General features: G+C 40.9%; 1 protein-coding gene across 2 annotated transcripts in view; it reads right to left on the bottom strand.

The window, feature by feature from the left end:
- Positions 1 to 15,781: 15,781 nt before the first annotated feature.
- The window catches only part of PPM1A (protein phosphatase, Mg2+/Mn2+ dependent 1A), a 28,291-nt gene continuing 25,610 nt past the window's right edge, over positions 15,782 to 18,462 (bottom strand). Inside the window, exon 6 of one of the 2 annotated variants that reach the window (XM_063399573.1) lies at positions 15,782 to 16,793. In XM_063399573.1, the coding sequence (XP_063255643.1) occupies positions 16,746 to 16,793 (48 nt within the window). In that variant the 3' untranslated portion in view covers positions 15,782 to 16,745. The remainder of the gene's footprint in view (positions 16,794 to 18,462) is intronic. The other variant, XM_063399574.1, reaches the window with a different exon arrangement.

Here is an 18,462-nt window from a genome sequence, read left to right on the forward strand (position 1 = left end):
ATCATCTCCAAGCCCCTGCCATGGGCAGGGACATCTTCCACTACCAGGTTGCCCAGAGCCCCATCCAGCCTGGCCATCCCACTGCATGTGAGAGTTTTTGCAAGGTTCTTACAATCTCTTTGCACCATCCTGAATCAAAAGTAAAAATCAAAATCCTGTCTTTCCCTGCCAGAAAAATCCCAATAAAAATCCCAATGCCCTTAAGCTGAAAGAGAGAAGGTTTAGATGAGATATTAGGAAGAAAAATCTTCCCTGTGAGGGGGCTGAGGCCCTGGCACAGGTTGCCCAGAGCAGCTGTGGCTGCCCCATTCCTGTTCCAGGCCAGGTTGGATGGGGCTTGCACAACCTGGGATAGTGGAAGGTGTCCCTGCCCATGGCAGGAGCGTTAGAATGAGCAGATAATTCCATGGTTCTGTGGTCCAGAGGAGGGCAGCAGTACTGAAGTTGCTTTCCCTGAGCATCCCTAAGGCAGCAGCTCTCAGCAGAGGAGGAGAGCAGCAGGGCAGCAGCTCTGCTGAGCTCAGCACAGCCTCCTCCTGCAGCCCCTGCTGCTGCTGAGTTACCCCTGCCACAGCTCTGCTCCCCCTGACAGGAGCATGCCTGCTGCTGCCTCTGGAAAACTCAGCTCAGGCACCTTCCTGCTCTGCCTGCAGATGCTTCTGACTCATGCTGATCTCCCAAAGATTAGGGAATCCAGCTTTTGAAGTGCTCTGAAACATGTGTTATAGAAGAAAATAAATTAATTGAAGCAACATTGGTCTGAGCCCTATCAAGGCTGAAATCAGACAGAGGCAGGAGGAATGTCCTTTCTTCCATGGCTCCCTCTGACCCATGGGCTGGAGGAGGAAGTGGGCAGATATTTTTAACAGAGACATTACATCACCATTTTTTTATACTCTCCATCTGTATGAACTGTAAGACAAAGTGGAGCCAAGTGTAATTATTCCTAAAGAAATTAAGGCATGAGCACATGCACAGCACAAAGGCGGAGATCCCAATACAGAAATCTTCCCAATTTGGCTTCTCTCTGGACCAAATGAAAATCTATCCCTCCTTCCTACCACCTCCACCTCTTCCCTACAAACCTGCAGCTACCTGTAAAGCTCCCAGGACCCCTGGCCATGCCCAGGACCATCTGTGCATTCACTGAGACTGGTGTGATTTAAACCCAGGAGCACTGGGAAATAAATCTCTTGAGGGACACTGCTTTTCTTGGGTATTTGAACCAGCAGTCTGAGCCTTGCCATTTGATGCAGCAAATATTTCTCACATGGACAAGTTATTCTAAATTGGAAAGGAACAGCACAAAAAGTAATAAAACCTGCCTATCTCCAAATTGGACTTAACCCCAAGCACTGTAGGAAATGGGCTCACCAGTGGGGTGAGGATCCTATTTCATATGAAGCCCTCACCAGGTTTTTACCTGTTTCTCCATGGTTTCTCCACAATCACCCTTAGAGGTTTCCCTCAGCTGCTGAAAAGAGGAGCACAGGAATGGGTGAGAGGCTGCACTGCAGCTTTCTTGGAGTTTTCAGGTTCACCTGGATCCCAGACATGACAGCAGCCTGTCTGCTTGTCCCACCCCGCTGCCTCACTCTGCCTGGCTCTCCCACAAGAGGATTTTCCAGCCCAGGAGCAGAATTGGAGCCATGGAAAGGCTTTGACCTCTCTATGTGAAGGAATTTGCTCAGTAAGAAGCATTGCAGACCACAGGTGTGGGTTTGCCATATTGCAACACCCTGATTTTTGAAGCACATTTAAAATGCAAGGATTTTTTTTGTCAGAGACTGCAAGGTTCGCCTGTATAAAAATAGACCACCAGCTTTGGATTGTCTATTAATTTTCTGTTTATTAAATTTGACTAGTAACCTTTTATTAATTCTATTTGTTTTTCTATGATCTTTCTATTAGTTTTTCTATAATCTTTCTATTAGTTTTTCTATTTTGATTTTCTGTTTCATTTCCTCTGCTACTTTTTCATCATTCCTTTTTATAATCAGCTGAGATGAACAAACAGTTTTGGCCTCTTCCCAGTGATTACACGGGACTGTTTTGCTTTTCATTACCTTGTTTCTCTGTCTGCAAAGAGCAGGCAAGTACAGCATTTTGATCCTCAGATTTCTCTCCAGTTTTCTATAGATGGGATGCCTGGACCTTATCTTCACATGGGCTGCTTTTTGTACTGCTCAGCTCTGCAGCAGCCAGACTCTGTGGCAACATCCCAGATCCAGCATTCCTCACTAACCAGGAGAACGAGGCCAGCCTATTCCAGGACATCTCCCTGAGAACATGCAGACAATTATTTGAAGCACAGGAGGGAAAGGGGTGAGAAAACTTCAGTAGTGAGAGAGAGGCTGTTCCACAAGCATTTACAAGTCTGGCTTATAAACAGATTATTGCAGGAAAGTTCAGCATTCACAGCTGGCTGGAAAAACCCCTCAAATACAGTTTCCTTTGACTCTCCCTTCTGCAACAGTTGGGACTCAGTCTGAAATTCAAATTAACTTTCATACTCAGCCTACAATTCCATTTTGTGCCCCAAAGCAAAATCTCCTGCATAATTGTGTGTATTTAGGTCACTTCTCCATTGTTCGTTTCTGCAAAGAAAATTGCTGATTTGCCAGTGGAGAAAATTCCTAATACAGTTTTCAAAAGCACTTTTGCAATTAGAGATTGTGCTCCTGAACGAGACTGGAATGTAGGCATGGATTTGCTTGGGTAATGTCTTGAGACTTTTTATGTCTGTTTTTGACAGCAGTGACTTCATTTAAACACAGTCTGTATTTGACATTTATACAGGGCTGAGCTTGTTTGCCAAACTTTATTAAAAGAAGTATTTATCCTACTTTCATACTTTAATCAAATATTAGCAATAAGTATGCAATATGTGCAAATATTAATCTAACTAATTAACATTTAATCTAGAGAAATAACATCATCTTTTGCTGTTCAAAGGTTCTTTTCACTGCAAATTTTTCCCTACATATAATGTTGAGTGAAGTTCTTTTGTTTCTAAATTTCTGCCGTGAGAAGTGCTGGGTTGGTATCTCCTGTTTATGTCTGACTGTACAGCACCAGCCACATGTATGGGCAGATCCATCTAAACATTTTAACTCCTCCAGGTATCAAATTAAAATATTCTGAGCTGACTGCAATGATGAAGAAACCTCTCCTGGAGGCTCAGTTAATTGGCTGAGACCAAGGAGCTACACAAAGCAAAGCTGTATCTCTGGGTCTTGCAATGAACTAAGGAGCATGACTCAAAATTTATATTTTTTTTTACATCTTAGAAACCCATGCCTTGTGGCTTGACAAATATTTTTTGTGAACGTGCTCCAGAACAGGTCCAAACATCGAGCAAAAGGCCCCACCAGGGCTGCACTTCAGGGCAATGACACCAAAGCTTGGGCGGTGGAAAGTCAAAAGCTGATGCTGCATGTACATTTCTAGGCATTAATTAAAAAATCAAATCAAATCACTGCCACCCCACCCCCTCCAGACGCGTGCTAGGGACAACAAAGCATGGCAGATCTATCTACCTCAGGATGCTGGGAGAGAGGGGAAAAAGAATCAGGTCAAAGCACACAATGTACAAATCCTTGCGACGCCATAGGGCACAGTATGCAACGACCTCAGACTGTTTTGAAAATCGATTACAGAAGGCCTTCAGCTGAATGGAGTCAATGACCCCCTCCCTGCACGGCAGCAGAAAACAGCCACGTCTCCTCTGAGCTCATACACACGAGGGGTCCCAGCCCAAGAGCCTCATGGTGCCAAGGACAACGATGGGAACAGCCCCTCCCAGCTACTCTTCCTCAGAGCAGGAGATGAAAACATGGATTTTCTTTTCAAAAAGATTTGATTTCCTTGAGAGCAAAATAGATGAGCCCCAGTTTTCCTCTTCCCCTTCAGAGAAACATCACCAGCTGTGCTGGGGGTCAGGATGTAATAGACAAAGAACGTGTGTAATTCAGGAACTACAACTGCCTAGTGAAATATATGTCAAAAGAGACAGCTGGCCTGAAGGCTTGGGCTGCCCTGTGCCTTTGTCTTAAGGTTTTCTCTGGCTCCAAGTACAGGAGAATTGGGACTGGTGAAATGGGGTGAGTTTGAGCTGGTATGTCCAATTGCCAGAGTCTCCTTTTTTGCACTTCAGGATTTGTAACTCCTGCCCAGTTCCAGCTGCACTGCTCAGACAGTGAAAGCTGTGACCAGCACACAGAGATGAGGTTTGGTGTCAGACAGTCAGACACAGGAGAGAACCACCGAGTCATTCTCTGGGGAGAATAGATAGAATGGTGATCTGGGCAGCAAAGAACTGGCAACTCTCAGACTCTTGGTGCTCGCAAAAAACAGAAAAATGAGTTTGGTTGTGTCACTGGGCCAATACTCTAGTTCTGATAGCTGTTTCCATCATCCTCATTAGAGCAGAACTGGTGAAGTTTTTGGTTCAGTGACATGCACCCAGTGCTGCACCTCAAATCCTGGGGGTCAGTTTTGGGCCCCTGAGGACAAGAAGGACATTGAGGGGCTGGAGTTTGTCCAGGGAAGAGCAACAGAGCTGGGGAAGGCCTGGAGAACTCCTGATGAGGAGCAGCTGAGGGAGCTGGGGGGGCTCAGCCTGCAGAAAAGGAGGCTCAGGGGGACCTTCTCACTCTCCACAAATCCCTGACAGCCAGGTGGAGGTCAGGCTCTCCTCCCAGGGGACCATGGGCAGGACAAGAGGAAATGGCCTCAAGTTGTGCCAGGTGAGATTTAGATTGGGTTTTAGGGAAAAATTTCATTGGAGGAGTTGTCAAGCACTGGGACAGGATGTCCAGGGAAGGGTGGAGTCACCAACACCAGGGGTGTTTAAAAGATGTGTGAATGTGGCACTTGGGGACATGGGTTAGTGGTGGCCTTGGCAGTGCTGGGTTAACAGCTGGACTTGAAGATCTTAGAGATCTTTTCCAATGTAAATGATTCTATGATCCAAAGAATTGAGAATCAGGTTGGAGAGCATTGCTTGCACAAACTCGTAAATTGGAGCACAGGGATTACATAATTTAAAAACACACACTCTTCAAACACTGAGAACATGATACAGCAGCACCAGTTCACCAGACTGAGCACATTTTCCAGGAAATGATGCAAAAAACTTTTGAAGTCAAGCTGTACTGAAATGAAAAAAAAAACAACCCAAAAAGGATCAGAAGTAGCTCCATTTGGTTTTCTGCGTCAGCTAACACAGACTGTGCAACTGTGTCTTCTGTTGTTTCTTCTCTCAGAAAATCCCCCATAGCAGCAGAAGCAGCAGAGGAAATGAATTGTGAGCTCTGTGCCACACAAACATCTGAAGGGGCTTAGTCCTGAGCACGCAAGGAGCTGCCTGGCCTCAGCTGGGAGCGATGCTCAGCACATCATGAACAGCACACGTGTTCAGCCAGGCCCTGCTGAACCAGGAGGAATGGATACAGCGTGGCCAGATGGAATGAGGTGTTCACACCATGAGTTACCTGCCTGCAGAGAGAGTTTGGCTTTTTGGCAGTGCCTCAAACCTGGGAGAGGGTCCAGCCTGCAGAAAAGTAGGGGAGAGCCTCATCACTCTCCACAGCTACCTGAGGGAGGGTGCAGCCAGGTGGGGCCATGGAGAACAATACCATTCCTGGCATCAGAAAACCTGGAAAATGCTGAGGAGAGGCAAGAGGGAACACAGTTCCCAACACTGAGGGGATTTTCAGACTTTTACAGAATGGTTGGGCAGCGTCAGGCCAAAAAGAGATGGACAAGGGAGAAGAATCAAAGGGGTCAGGTGCACGGGAGAGGTGGCAGAAGGAATGTGCCTCACTGCACACAGGACAAGACCCAGCTGATCCCTGGGTAAAGGGAATATAAAAACCAGGCTAAAGGCTACAGTCTATCTAGAAACCAGGTGATAAGGTGAGTACTGCCCCTTATCAAATGCTAATATGAGAGCTCTGTATTAGCTATTAGACAATAAAAGCTGGGTTGTGGCCTGGGGCAGGCTTATTCTGGCACTGAACTCATGCCCATGCTGAGTGTTTGGGTGCAGGCAAACTGAGACCCTCAGCCTAATATGTGAAACAGGGGGAGCTTCAGCCCTTCAGGCTGGCACCTAATCAATATTTCCTTACAGAAAGTTTTCATACTGAAATTCCCATGAGCTTTAGGAGTGTAGAAGCATTAAGTTAATATATTTCTGCAATTAAACATTTACATAATTTTAATCCATGCTGCACATTTAATTGATATTACTATCAGTAAAAGCCTTCTAAATCAGCCTTCTGCTTTGGTTTTTTTTCCCCACCTGAAACTGATTCTTGACATCTGACCAGTCTCCAGTTCTTTACTGGGAGTTCACAACAACCAGTTGGGGGTGACTTCACTTGCTTTCCTATTCCAGTTGTATGTAGTCTGCTAAAACACCTGTAGGTGGCTATTAAATCCCTCAAATAAAAAAAAAAAAAAACAACAACTTGGTAACAACTGCAAACACAAAGATCCAAAAGCCACTCTGAAGTGCACACTTTCAGATACTTAAAACATGAACTAAAACTTTCTCAGGATTAAGACTGATTTAAGTTGACGGTGTCACTTCACATTCTTCAGGTAACAGACTCCTACTGTACCCCTGACAGGGATGATCACCAGAAGAATAAATTACTCTTCTAAAAGAACACTTCAGAAGTTTTCCTGCATTTTGGAAAAGGCAATTTGGATAAGCAGGAAAGCAGGAAAAATAAAAAACAAAGCACAGCTCAAAACACTTGGAGGACAGGCTTGTCCAAATTATTCTATTCCTCTTGTCCCAGAGACTGCCTGGTTGTTTTAAAAACAGACCAGAAAATGTTTGTTTCCTTAAAAGTCTTTTAAAAAAATCTTTCATTGCATGCTTGTAATATACCCTGAATTGTTCTGTTACCTTCTTATAGCATGGGACAGGACTCAGATTTCAGAGGGAGGTGAGTGTTCTCACCGAGTTCCACTTGGTGTTCACGAGCCAGAAGAAATTCTGATGTTCTGTTCAGAGCAAGAGGGAAGAGCCACGATGCAGCTTCAGCAAGATGATTCCTACTAAAGACAATCAGCAGAACACTGGAGAGTGTCACAAACACTTTTATTGCTAAGGGGTAAAGACAAGAAAACACACAGCTAACTGTATTTTCTTCGTATCTGCTCTACTGTAAAAATAAACTCCTTGTTTCAAATGTCTGCTCAGCAAACCTTAGACTAAGACAAGTCTAAGTTGTAGGTCACAAAGTTTTCAGTCCCGTTTTATAGGATTAAAAACCTGTAGCAAGCACTTTCTTCAAGCAGAGCATGTACCCCAGAAAAACCTGCTAATTGGGAAAGGAGAATAAATCTCTCCCACAGCTGTGGCTAAGCAGGACCTTTGAAAGGCTACGGATAATTTTAAGCTCTCCCACTTCCAGTAAAAACACTGGAAAGTTTGCACTAAAATTGGTATGTACAAATTAACTTCATCAAGATAGGAATTCTCATTATATTGGTGAACTTCCAGCCCTGCAAGCTCACAAATGAGAGCCAAGCACCACATTCACCCAAGTCCCAGAGCTTCTCCCATGTATGTGCATTTGCAGGGATAATTATCTTAGTTATTTCTATCACAGAGTCATGAAGTTGGGAAAGACCTCTGAGATCTTCAGTAAACGTAAGATCTTCTTTCTATTTTTTGCCAAATTCACCTCTGTTCCTTCAGAACTTGTTAGAATAATGTCTTGTATTCTTAAAAATTGCTGAAAATTAAAACTGAAATGAGATAAATGACTTAACCAGGCTTCAGGGTTCTGCCTCTTTTAAATTAGTTCACATAAATGCAGCCTCATGAAATTCAGCCACGATGAACATCTGCAGTTGGCTTAATATTTCTATCTAAACAGCTTGGAGAGCATTCAAATTTATTATTACATGTCAGGATTGAAAAAACCCATTTAAACAAACCAACAATGCTATTCAGAGGTATATTACTCTTTGGCTTTGAGGAAAAATACATTAAAATGCATATTTTCCAGTTAGATAGGATAAAAAAGTCTTTATACACTCTGAGCTGGAAAACAAAGGGATATCTTTTGTCTCCCATGTCTGTTCCCCTAATGTGAACCAAGGCTAATAGTCAATCTTATCACAGCAATTCCATTTCTTTAATCCACAGAAAATATTGTTATTTTGCTAGACAATTCCATGGTTCTGAGTTTTAATCCTTAAAGGGATGAGGCTGAAATCTTTTAGTTATTTTAATACACAAGTTTGCTCCAGGTCTCAGGTGACAGCAGAATCCCCTTCCTGCCCCCACCCCCAGTTTAATTTATTTAGTCCATGTCAGATTTCTTCCAGCTCTTTCCATAAAGATTTCCACAGATGACAAATGTGAGCTGGTTACATACAAGGCTCATTTTTGCTTCAAATCCTAAAGGCTAAAAGCATATTTATTTTAGCCTTTAGCACCCTTTAACCCTTAGAAATTATACTACAAAGGTCTAGCTTTTATTTTACAGTACTGAATCTGAATCAGGGCAAAAGATATAAATATATTTTGCTCCTGTGTGATGTAGTATTCCAGAAGCTGGGCATCCTAATCCATTCCTAGCTCTTCTTGAAAGCCCCAGACCAGGTGGCCTCTGGGGAATGCTGGGGCTGGAGCCAAGCACGTGCAGCCTTATCTTGGAATTTCAACATGAAAGGGAAAACAACAGCAAAAAGGAGGGAGTTCTGTAATTGTAACTAAAAGTGATCACGATAAGCCCTCAGTATTTCATTTTAATCTAACTCCCTCGTGCCAGAAAACTGAAGGAGGCTTGGAAAGTTTGTAAATCAGGGACAATAAAAGAGCTGTGAGGATGGTTTGTGTAGTATCGTACTCAAATACACACACACGATGTCATTGCCTGTTTTATTTAGTGGAATCATTTTTGTGGATTAGAAATATTTCCCATTCCCATTTGCTCCAATGCAAGCCTCCACCATCGACAGGCATAACGCAGTTTGTTCAACTGATTCCAAACAAAAAAAAAACCCCCAAAACAAAACAAAAAAAGGAAAAAAAAAAAGAAAGAAAAAAAGTACAATCTCAAAAGTTAAGTTAGAAACTAAGTTCACACATTTTCTTTGGGACCAGGAATCTGTACATAGTACAAAATATACATTTATTGAACTTTCTGTAAACACACAGTTTGAATTGTGTAAAACTGTAAATAGTGGGTGAACTACGTGGAGAATAATTTATTATATATTGTTATACATTCTACTTAAGGAAAATAGTTATGCTCTTGTATATTACTCTGTTAAATTTATAAATTCCATAATGAAGCTGTGTAATCTGCAAACATGCTTTTCAAGCTTAAATCTCTCCATTCGTAACACACATTTATACAGGTCATCAATGAAAAAAGTTACACTTTCCACAAAATAGATATAAAGAGGTCATGAATCTTCTAAAAAGACAGGCACAGCATGTCACTACAAACGAGACTCTTATGGTACGGCGTGGAGTCAATTCTGTGAGAAGACAGGTGAAAACTCTCTAATTCAGCATGTTTGTACGTGGTCTTAGGAACAAGACAGATGCTAGAACCCAAAAAGATTTATAAAATAGCCAGTCCTGGAAGCCAAAGCTCACACTTTTCAGATATGAACCTCGGCTTTTGTCTCCTATCAACTCTTGGTCACAAATAATTGAGTTTTCAGAGCAGTGAAATACCCGGCACCATTTGCCAAGAATATTTGCATAATTCAGCACTTACTCCAAAAAGTGGATTCCTGGCACCAAAGAGTTAGATCACGTTATTAAACACAATTTAACTCTTGGTGCCCAAGGTCATCAGCAAGTACAGGCCCCAATTCCCAACTCCCACGGGCTGCAGGGCATTCACCTGCACAGTGTGGAGCAACAGCATCCCAACACTGGGAACTCTGGTGTGCAATGCCCAGTTTCCAGTTTAGGAGGCTGGGAATTCCAAATTGCAGCAAACTCAGCAGGAATAAAAAGTTCCCCTATAAACACTGTCAAAGATCCTTTCATAGAATGGTCCATAGAATGGTCTGGGTTGGAAGAGCCTTCAAGAACATCTAGTTCCAACCTTTCAGGAGTCCATCACTGGACATGGATATAATTCTGTGTAAATTCAGGACATTTATTCCTACATTTTCAGGGTCTCATTGTCTTTCCATCCTGGAAGGACGTATGTATGAAATTACATATGTAATTTTGGATTTAATTTATTTGCAGCTAAAAGCACTGCATCAAAGATCAAACCTCTTAAACTGTGCTGTTCAGAGGTTTTAAAAGCAAAAAAATTCTTATATGTTCAAAGAATTAAGAAATTATTTCAGATTAATCAAACATTTTGCTTTAATATTACCACTGTCTTCCCTTTGGCTTTGAAAAGCTTTTTCAAAACCTAAACTGAATAAAGATTACATTTGTTTTTCATTCTAAGAGGAGTGGGACAGTTAAGGCTCCAACAACACGTGCAAAATTTGTATGTTGTGAGCAAAAACTCCAACAACGTCAGCAGGATGTAAAGTTAAATCTGTGCCTGATTTTCCCAAGCCTGACTCTAATTTTCCCCTCCAGTGTGAACAAAAATACTGTGATCCAGCCTGAAATCCCAACAGTGAAAATGAAATTAGCTACCCAGTATTTGCACTGCTCAGACTGGCTGGAATTCAGTAACAGCTGAAATGAAACTCTGGCCATTAGTCTGCAGGCATCAATAGAATAAAAGTATTGAATATTTTAGGACATGACAGTCTGCTTGCTCATTTTTCTTAAGGTATTTCTCAAAATAAATAACAATGGGAGCTCCTTCAACCCCAGAGGCCTCCTCACAACACACATGGGGAGTCCTGTCCACGTGTAAAAACCCCACACCCCCACCAAGCTCTTCAGAACCCACACTTCAAGGAACAAAAAGGAATTTCAGCTTTGCCTCAATGTTACTGAGCAAGCTGAGAAGTGCAGATGTCAGATCCCTAAAGGAAAATGGTATTGCCTGACCCATCCTTCAGATAAATGGCTGGTTACACAGCAGTAAGGACCATTGATTTTATTCTTCTCATTTTGGAAAAAGAAAGGAAAAAAAAAGAAAAAAGCAGGTGCCTAGTTATATTTTTAAAAGCATTTGGGCAGGAATCAGTTCAAGTTATGTGTAAAAATCTGGCTATGCATAAACCTCTCTACAAATCTGACCTGTCATCCCACTTCTACCCAAGTTTTGACACTTCCAGGTTTTCTTGGTTCTATAAAAGGCATTTTTGAACTTAAGCCCACTTCCCAACTTTTGTGGTGCAAAAGTTAGGGGGTTCTGTAGTCACTGAATTTAAAGCAAGCGTCTCCCAAAACACTTTCCTAAGACATCATTATCACTCCTGTTCCCTCAGCCTGGAAGCAAAGACTTCAGAAGAATGTGTACAAGAGATGAGGAAAAGAAAGATCTGTTTTACTTCTACTCAAAAGGAAAATCAAACACAAACATAGAGAAAATGAGGAATATGCACAAAGCCTAAGTAACTACAGGTCAACAACTGTGACATAATCAGGAGAGTAAAGCTCCAGACATTGTTTTCAAATATTAAATAAATGGTAGAAATATTTGTCATTTTTCTAAAAACAAATTGTCAATGGTAGACAATGTAAACTCAACTTTTAACATGTCTATTTTTTTTTCTACTTGAATGCATTTAGTGGTTCATGATACTAAAGAAAAGCTTCAAGTTTTCCTACAGCTTCCTGACCTCCTGTGAACACATGCCACAGCCCAGTAAATGCTACCTCATTTACAAAGCAATGTTATTAGGCAAAATAAGGCCACAGAGTGCTTCAGATGTGCACACCTCGGTCTGCAGAAAGCTGCAGACTGTGCAAGCACTCCACAGAAAAAGCTCACAAAAGACTGAATTTTCTGATTAGTATTTCAGACAGGTCAGTCAAAATTATATAGCCACAGAGTGATACTTTTAAATTCTGCTCCCTTTTTACAGCTTACAGCAAGAATCACATTCATTTTTTGTGCTACAGCATCCTGGAAATTCACGTCTGGAGCCTCTTTTCACCACTTAAAGAGTCAAAAAGCCTCTCCAGCCAGATGGAGAGTTTACATCCTGAACTGGTCTATAAAGGCTCAGCTATGATCACCTCAGACCCAGGTAGGTGTAGTAACAAGGAGCCACGCTTGTTCTCTAGGAGACATTATTTTCCTATCTGGTGAAGCTTGGCACCAAGTAACAATTCATTTTCTACACAAGAATGTACAGCCCTGTAGCTCCGCAGTTTTGCTGTTTCTGAACCTTTGCAAGGTACATCAGGCTTGTATCAAATACTGTATTTGCCAAAGGATGAGGAGCAGGGCACTGCTTTCCTAAAGGTCAGCCCCTTTCAGACATGGCCAAGTTTAAACACCAAGGAATTGAAACACACCAAGTCATCTGTGCACAAAGCAGTTCAAGAAGGTGCAGGTGGAGATGGAGGTGAACATCTTGGCATGATGAAATCCTGATTTACACTGAACTAAGGTAGACTCTAACAGCCATATCATTAACCTAATTGTGGCAGCCGTGCTGTCTCTCCCACAGCACAGAGCTCCAAACCTCTAGAGAATGAGACCACAGAGCAAGGCTGACAGCACAGAACTCACACACAAGATACTGAGACCAAAGTTTGATGATTCCAGTTTAAAGAAAAGAAACATTTATCAAAGCAAAATGTTTGTCTTGAGTGGGGAAAGATCTGCAAAGGCTTCAATGCTCCCTACACAGGCCATCATTTATCTGGGTGTGGTTTCCCAAACTGCAGCAGGAGGGGTGGGGCAACCATTCCTTTGCTCTCAGTCCTGTCTCTCCATTTTTTCCCTAGCACCAGCACCCCACAGCTGGATTATCAATTTACCCAGCTCAAGAGGACAATTTTGTTCTTTTTCCTAACTACACACCCACGTAAGGACAAGCACTGGCACAAAAAAAGGCAGTAGGAACTAACTAGGAGCAATGGTTTAGTCTTGGCATAAGATCATGAAACCATATCCTTAGACCATAAACTACTAAAAATGGAATGCAATAGGAAGTGTCTCCTATCCCAGTGTATAAAATTAAGGCGGGATTCTCATCAGGGAATCAACTGAAGTGAAAACTGATCCCTAATTTTGTTAAATCATCTTAAGCTTCCAACTCTCAAACTGAGCAAAATGGCTCAGACATGAACCTATATAGTGACAGCACCAGCTTTGCAATAAATAATGTAATGGACAGTGAAGTCAATTTGCTACAAGTAAACGTTGAAAAGATCAGCTTTGGCACCTGCAGGAGCTCTCAAGGTAAGCGCTACCATGACCCATCTGCTGCTCATATTCACCGGGCACCTACGGCTGCCGCAGCTCAGAGCAGTTCACAGACAAGCTGAGCAAACTCCTCTCAACAATTCTGACTCCAGCTCAAAGTTTCACTGAGTGATGGCCGTGCCTCAAGCTCGTGGTGGGGCTGCTCCTGGGCCAGCTGAGAGCACGCCCAGCTGAAAGGCTCAGGCTCTGTTTCTGCCCCAGCGAGTACTGCCAACTCTATGCATACAAAGGATTTACAGAGCCTTGCAAACCTAGGATCCTATTTAATGCCACTGCATTTAGTTCATCCAACATGGGTTTAAAGCACATTTTAGAAGCCTCTGTCTTGAACATATTTGCAATGCTGAATTAGTGAGAATTATTTGGAACAGTTGTCTATAAAGCAGTTACAGGTATTCTCCCAGAACGATCAGCGAAACATTGAATCTGACTATAACAAAACTCACAGAAACTGTAGCCAGTGAAGCTGTCAAATGTAGAAGGAAAACAAATTGCATGGCATACGAAGCAAAGTAGCTTTACAAATGTCATTTCCTTTTTAAAAACAAGCAAATCGGGACCATCCTATTTGAACATGTATTTAAAAATACATCTGTTAACATCACACAATTTTCATTTTTGTCACACAGGAATCTTTTTCCAAGAGGGAAATAAATAGCATACAATATTTCAAAATAAAAATTGCTGCCTTGCCCCTGAGGTGCTAATGTTTTTAGCATTTAAAAAAAAAAAAAGTTTCTGGTGCAAGAAGGAGATGCACAAAGGTGCAAAAGTGCCTTTTTCTTTTCAGAGCAGTGAAAAAAGTACAGCTTGCCTCTTTTCTAGGATGCTTTATATACTTGAACTCGTTTATTCTGTAATCAAAGTCTGTATCTAAAATGGCAGTGTTTATGCATACATCACAATTCAGTGCTCTGAGCTCATCAAAACGCTGAAGGTAGGCAGGAGAGAGAAAGGCCTGAAACCCTCAAACCTCCTCACATCGCCTGTAGCAACAGCAGAATTCTTCTCTTTCTAACTTTCAGGAGACCTCGTCAGAAGAGGCTTCAAAAATCTCCTTTGTCACTGAGACAGTTTAAGTGATTATGGTTTGAAGTATGGCTTTTCACACCACAGTTTGCTTCCGATTTTTAAAGTTTAAAACTCAAAAGTTCCACAGTCCAGTTCAAGGTTTTGCAGTTTCCAAAACTAAACTTCAGTCTCTATGAAAAAAAAGGACAGAACTTTATCTGCCTAGTCCTAAATTAAGTTTAGCTTTTCGCACTAATACGCCATGTATTATTAAATATGCTCATTAATTAGGTGCCTGTGAAGCTATAACTTAACATCATTATAGTTTTGCACTCTACAACAAAATTAGACATTTTAAGCATTTATTCATAGGTAGGTAAGGAACTGGTTGTTTAAGCAAAAATTGCTATAAATTTATAAATACAAATAGTGCTTATGTTTTCTTCATTCATGCTTGAACAGATTACAAACTGAATACAATGAAGTTACGTTTAAGCACCCCACATAGACAAGAGGGATAAAAGAAAAGTTTGCTGGTATATACTCTACTTAGTTCCAAGACACTATAAGTTACTTTTTCACTGTTCAGTGTTCCCTAACTCTGCATTAGTTTTAAGGCTATATATACAAATATGTATATGTCAAAGTTAGGGAAAGACAAATATAGCAAAATGCATTGTACTACATTTTCCTATCAAAAAGTAATTATACACCAAGTTCTGATTCTGTTTAACTGCAGTAAATGTTACAATCTACTTGTTTTACTGATTTTCCTTTTGAGGAATCTGCCTACTAAATGAGTAAACTACATATTAAATACAATATTCTCAACCAAAAAGACAATACAAGGTGCACAAAACAGCAGTTTTGCAAACACGACTGACTTGAAAACTTAATTTTCGTATGCTCAATGGGAGAAAGCTAAGCTTAAATCAAATTAGTTTATTATCTTATAAAATTTTAAATTAGAATTTTAAACAACAAACAGTTAAATATTGTCAACATGCTATACCTCAAATCACAAGTACTGTTTAACCACTAGTCTCTCATTCTAAGTAAGTGGGTCAATTAAAAACACACACCATAAAATGTTAAAGATTGTCAGGCTTTGACAAATGTATTTTTATCAAACAGTAGGCAAATTCAAACCAATGCACATCTTCAGTAGGGAGGGGGGAAAAAAAAGCAACACCAAAAAGCCTGAAAAAACCCACATTTGTAAAAAATAGGGTAACGGATTAATCCCACATCATCCTCTACCATATGGCTATGTCTCGGGCAATAATCAAAATCCTTCCCATTTTAAAAATGGGCTACCAATTAAGAAAAATATTCTTCCACAAGTAAAATATAATTTACAATGGCACTGACATTTTAAAAGGCAGGAAAAGAAGGAATTACACATTTATGGGTAAATGTCTGGTTTGTTAAATCAAGCTTTATTGATAAAATGGAATTCAGAGTATTTTACTTGGAACAGCAGCAGACCCAGCCAATCAGGATTGTAAAAATGCTGCAGACTCCTACTTTATGTAGAAAGTTGTCTTCGTGCTCAGTGATTAGTAACTTCAGGTAAGGGTTAATGAAATAAGAGGTGCAAAGAACCAAGGCATTCTAATCCCAACATTGGTACATGTATGGACAGGATACTGTTAACAGGGCATGATTTAACTCCTGCTGAACTCCAAATCACAAATCCCTTCCACTCACTGTGAGAGCAGGAGTGCATCCAAGAAAATGATATATTCTTTGTTGAAGAATGTGCACTACTCCTAAGTTATTTTTCCACTGCCAAGCGAGATTCACACACTGTAATTTCTGGTAGGTTGCCCATGAGTTCAGCTTTCATTTAAACCAAAAAGTTATCTTTAACAGTTTTGTGCACCTCTTGAGCACCTAGCTGGCTAGGCTGCTGCTCCTTGCAATCCAAAACCACAACATGATTTTTAAAAGGGATATATATTGTTGCATCACACAAGCCAAAACATTTCTTCTAACCTTTATAGTGATTTAAAGCGGTTCATAATTAAATATGAGCATTTTGTACAAAGACAATTGCACTTTACAAAAACAAAATCATACAACAGAAATTGCTGGAGTCTGATTTACAACATGAATTTATGGTTTGAAATCACGTTTACAGAAGTCTGTTTTACAAAAAAGATCAGTTCCTGGGCTAGATGTTGTACTGCTGTAGTCACTCTCACCAACACATCATTTTCCCTTCTTTAATTAAGGTTGAGGATGGATGTTAAGAAGGGTCACTGAGGTTGGGCTGCACTTTCATTTGCAGGATGAAACGTGAACTCCACAGCTAGATGAGCAGTTTTACCACATATCATCAGTTGAGGCAGAATCCTTAAAGAAAAAAGAAGGAACCCTTTAAAGTCTGGAGTGCCCATCCTTGCGGCAGTTTCTGGATAATCCAGACTGAAAAGGGTAAAGACTTAAATCATTTCAGGAGTCTGTTTTCTCTCCCCTTTCAGCTTTTAAAAAGTATCTAAACCCCACATATTGTTAATTAATGAAACATTAGAACGAAGAAATTTTAAAATATGACCAAGTGTTTCATCAATCCTGAAAACAAGATCTAAGATCCTTGGAATGTTACTCAAAAGCATTTCCAGAGCCTTCTAGCTATTTCCTGAGTGGTTAGAAGCAACACAAAATGGATACACTCAGCTCACAGGTGCAAGAAAAGAGCAGGATGTGCTCATGCCATGTGTTATCACCATTATCATCTTTTGTGTTCTCAGCCCTCCCTCGCTGCATGGGAAGATACAGACATCAACTGACACCCTGGTATAACTTAGAGCTATTTTAACACTTTTAATTTAAGGTTACAGAAGTGTAGCTTAGGCAACTGAAGGAAATCGTAATTTTGGATGGTAATAAAACTGCAAGGGGAAAAAAAAGAAATGTATATAACAAAAAAAAAATTGAAAGTAAATTTATGCTGTGCTCCAAATCGTAACTGTATGCCCACACTACTTGGTATTTCAACCTATCCAATATCTGAGTGTCCCAAAAATTCTTCCATTTAGAAAGATTTTGTGTAATTACCACAAGCCTGACAAATGTTTAACCAATTCCTGGTTTAAGCAGTGTTTAATTTTACCAAGTGTTTTTTAATCCATTTGCCTTTGTGTCAGGCCTGTTTCCTTTTCCCTTGCTCAGAGTGCTCTATATTCAGCTTTCTCTACCAGCCTCATCAGGTGGGCTCACAGGTTAACCATGAGCAGGGGGGAACACAGCTCTGCAGCTGAAGTAACAGCAGAATGAACCAGCAGCACAGGAAGCAGAGCAAACTGCTCCTGGGCACCACCTCTGGTGGTTTGAGCATCACCTCTCCTTTTCCCTAAGCAATTAAGGGGCAGGATGGGTTTTTACAACAGCACATCCTGCTGCTTCCACAGCTACACCTCCCCATCATTACTGGGGCTGCAGGAGGTAGAAATGTTACTCCTCTTCAAAAGCACTGCCTTAGTGATTCCTTGGAGAGGAGAGAGGCTAATTAAGTCTCTAGTGATGCCACACATGATAACTTCTTAGCACTGAAGTTCTGCACCCTTCATTCAAACTTGCACACAGAATCCATTACAAACCAGAGAGGAACAGTTGGCACGGAGGTGTAGTTAAAAAAACACAAACTGAAACTGCCCTTTGCAAAAGTACCACCTCCAGCTTTTCCTTCAAGGCCAGAAGTAGCAAAGGAGAGCAATTATATGAAAGAGTAAAATGGTTGTTTCAAGAATGAAGAATAAAAGCAGCATGAGTAAAAATGCAAGAGCTGCTTGCCAACTATTCCATATGCAAATTTCTGTATCTCAGTTGCCAACATGATCACAAAGTTTGTGTACTGTACATTTGCAGAACAGCAACATACTACAGAACGTATTTTGAAGGTAAAGCATCCTCTTTCAGCCCCTGTTTAGGAATTTTTATGCTAAAAATAGAATTAAGGCTGCCAAATAAAACTAGTGCAGAGTTGTAAAGCCAACGCACAATCTTTATGTCTGGCTGCATTTCACTTATGTCACATCCAAGCACATAAGTAATTATTTCTGCTGATAGTTACAGGATCAGTTTGCCTGCTCTA

Source organism: Prinia subflava, chromosome 5, assembly GCF_021018805.1.
Source record: "Prinia subflava isolate CZ2003 ecotype Zambia chromosome 5, Cam_Psub_1.2, whole genome shotgun sequence".
NCBI lineage: Eukaryota > Metazoa > Chordata > Aves > Passeriformes > Cisticolidae > Prinia > Prinia subflava.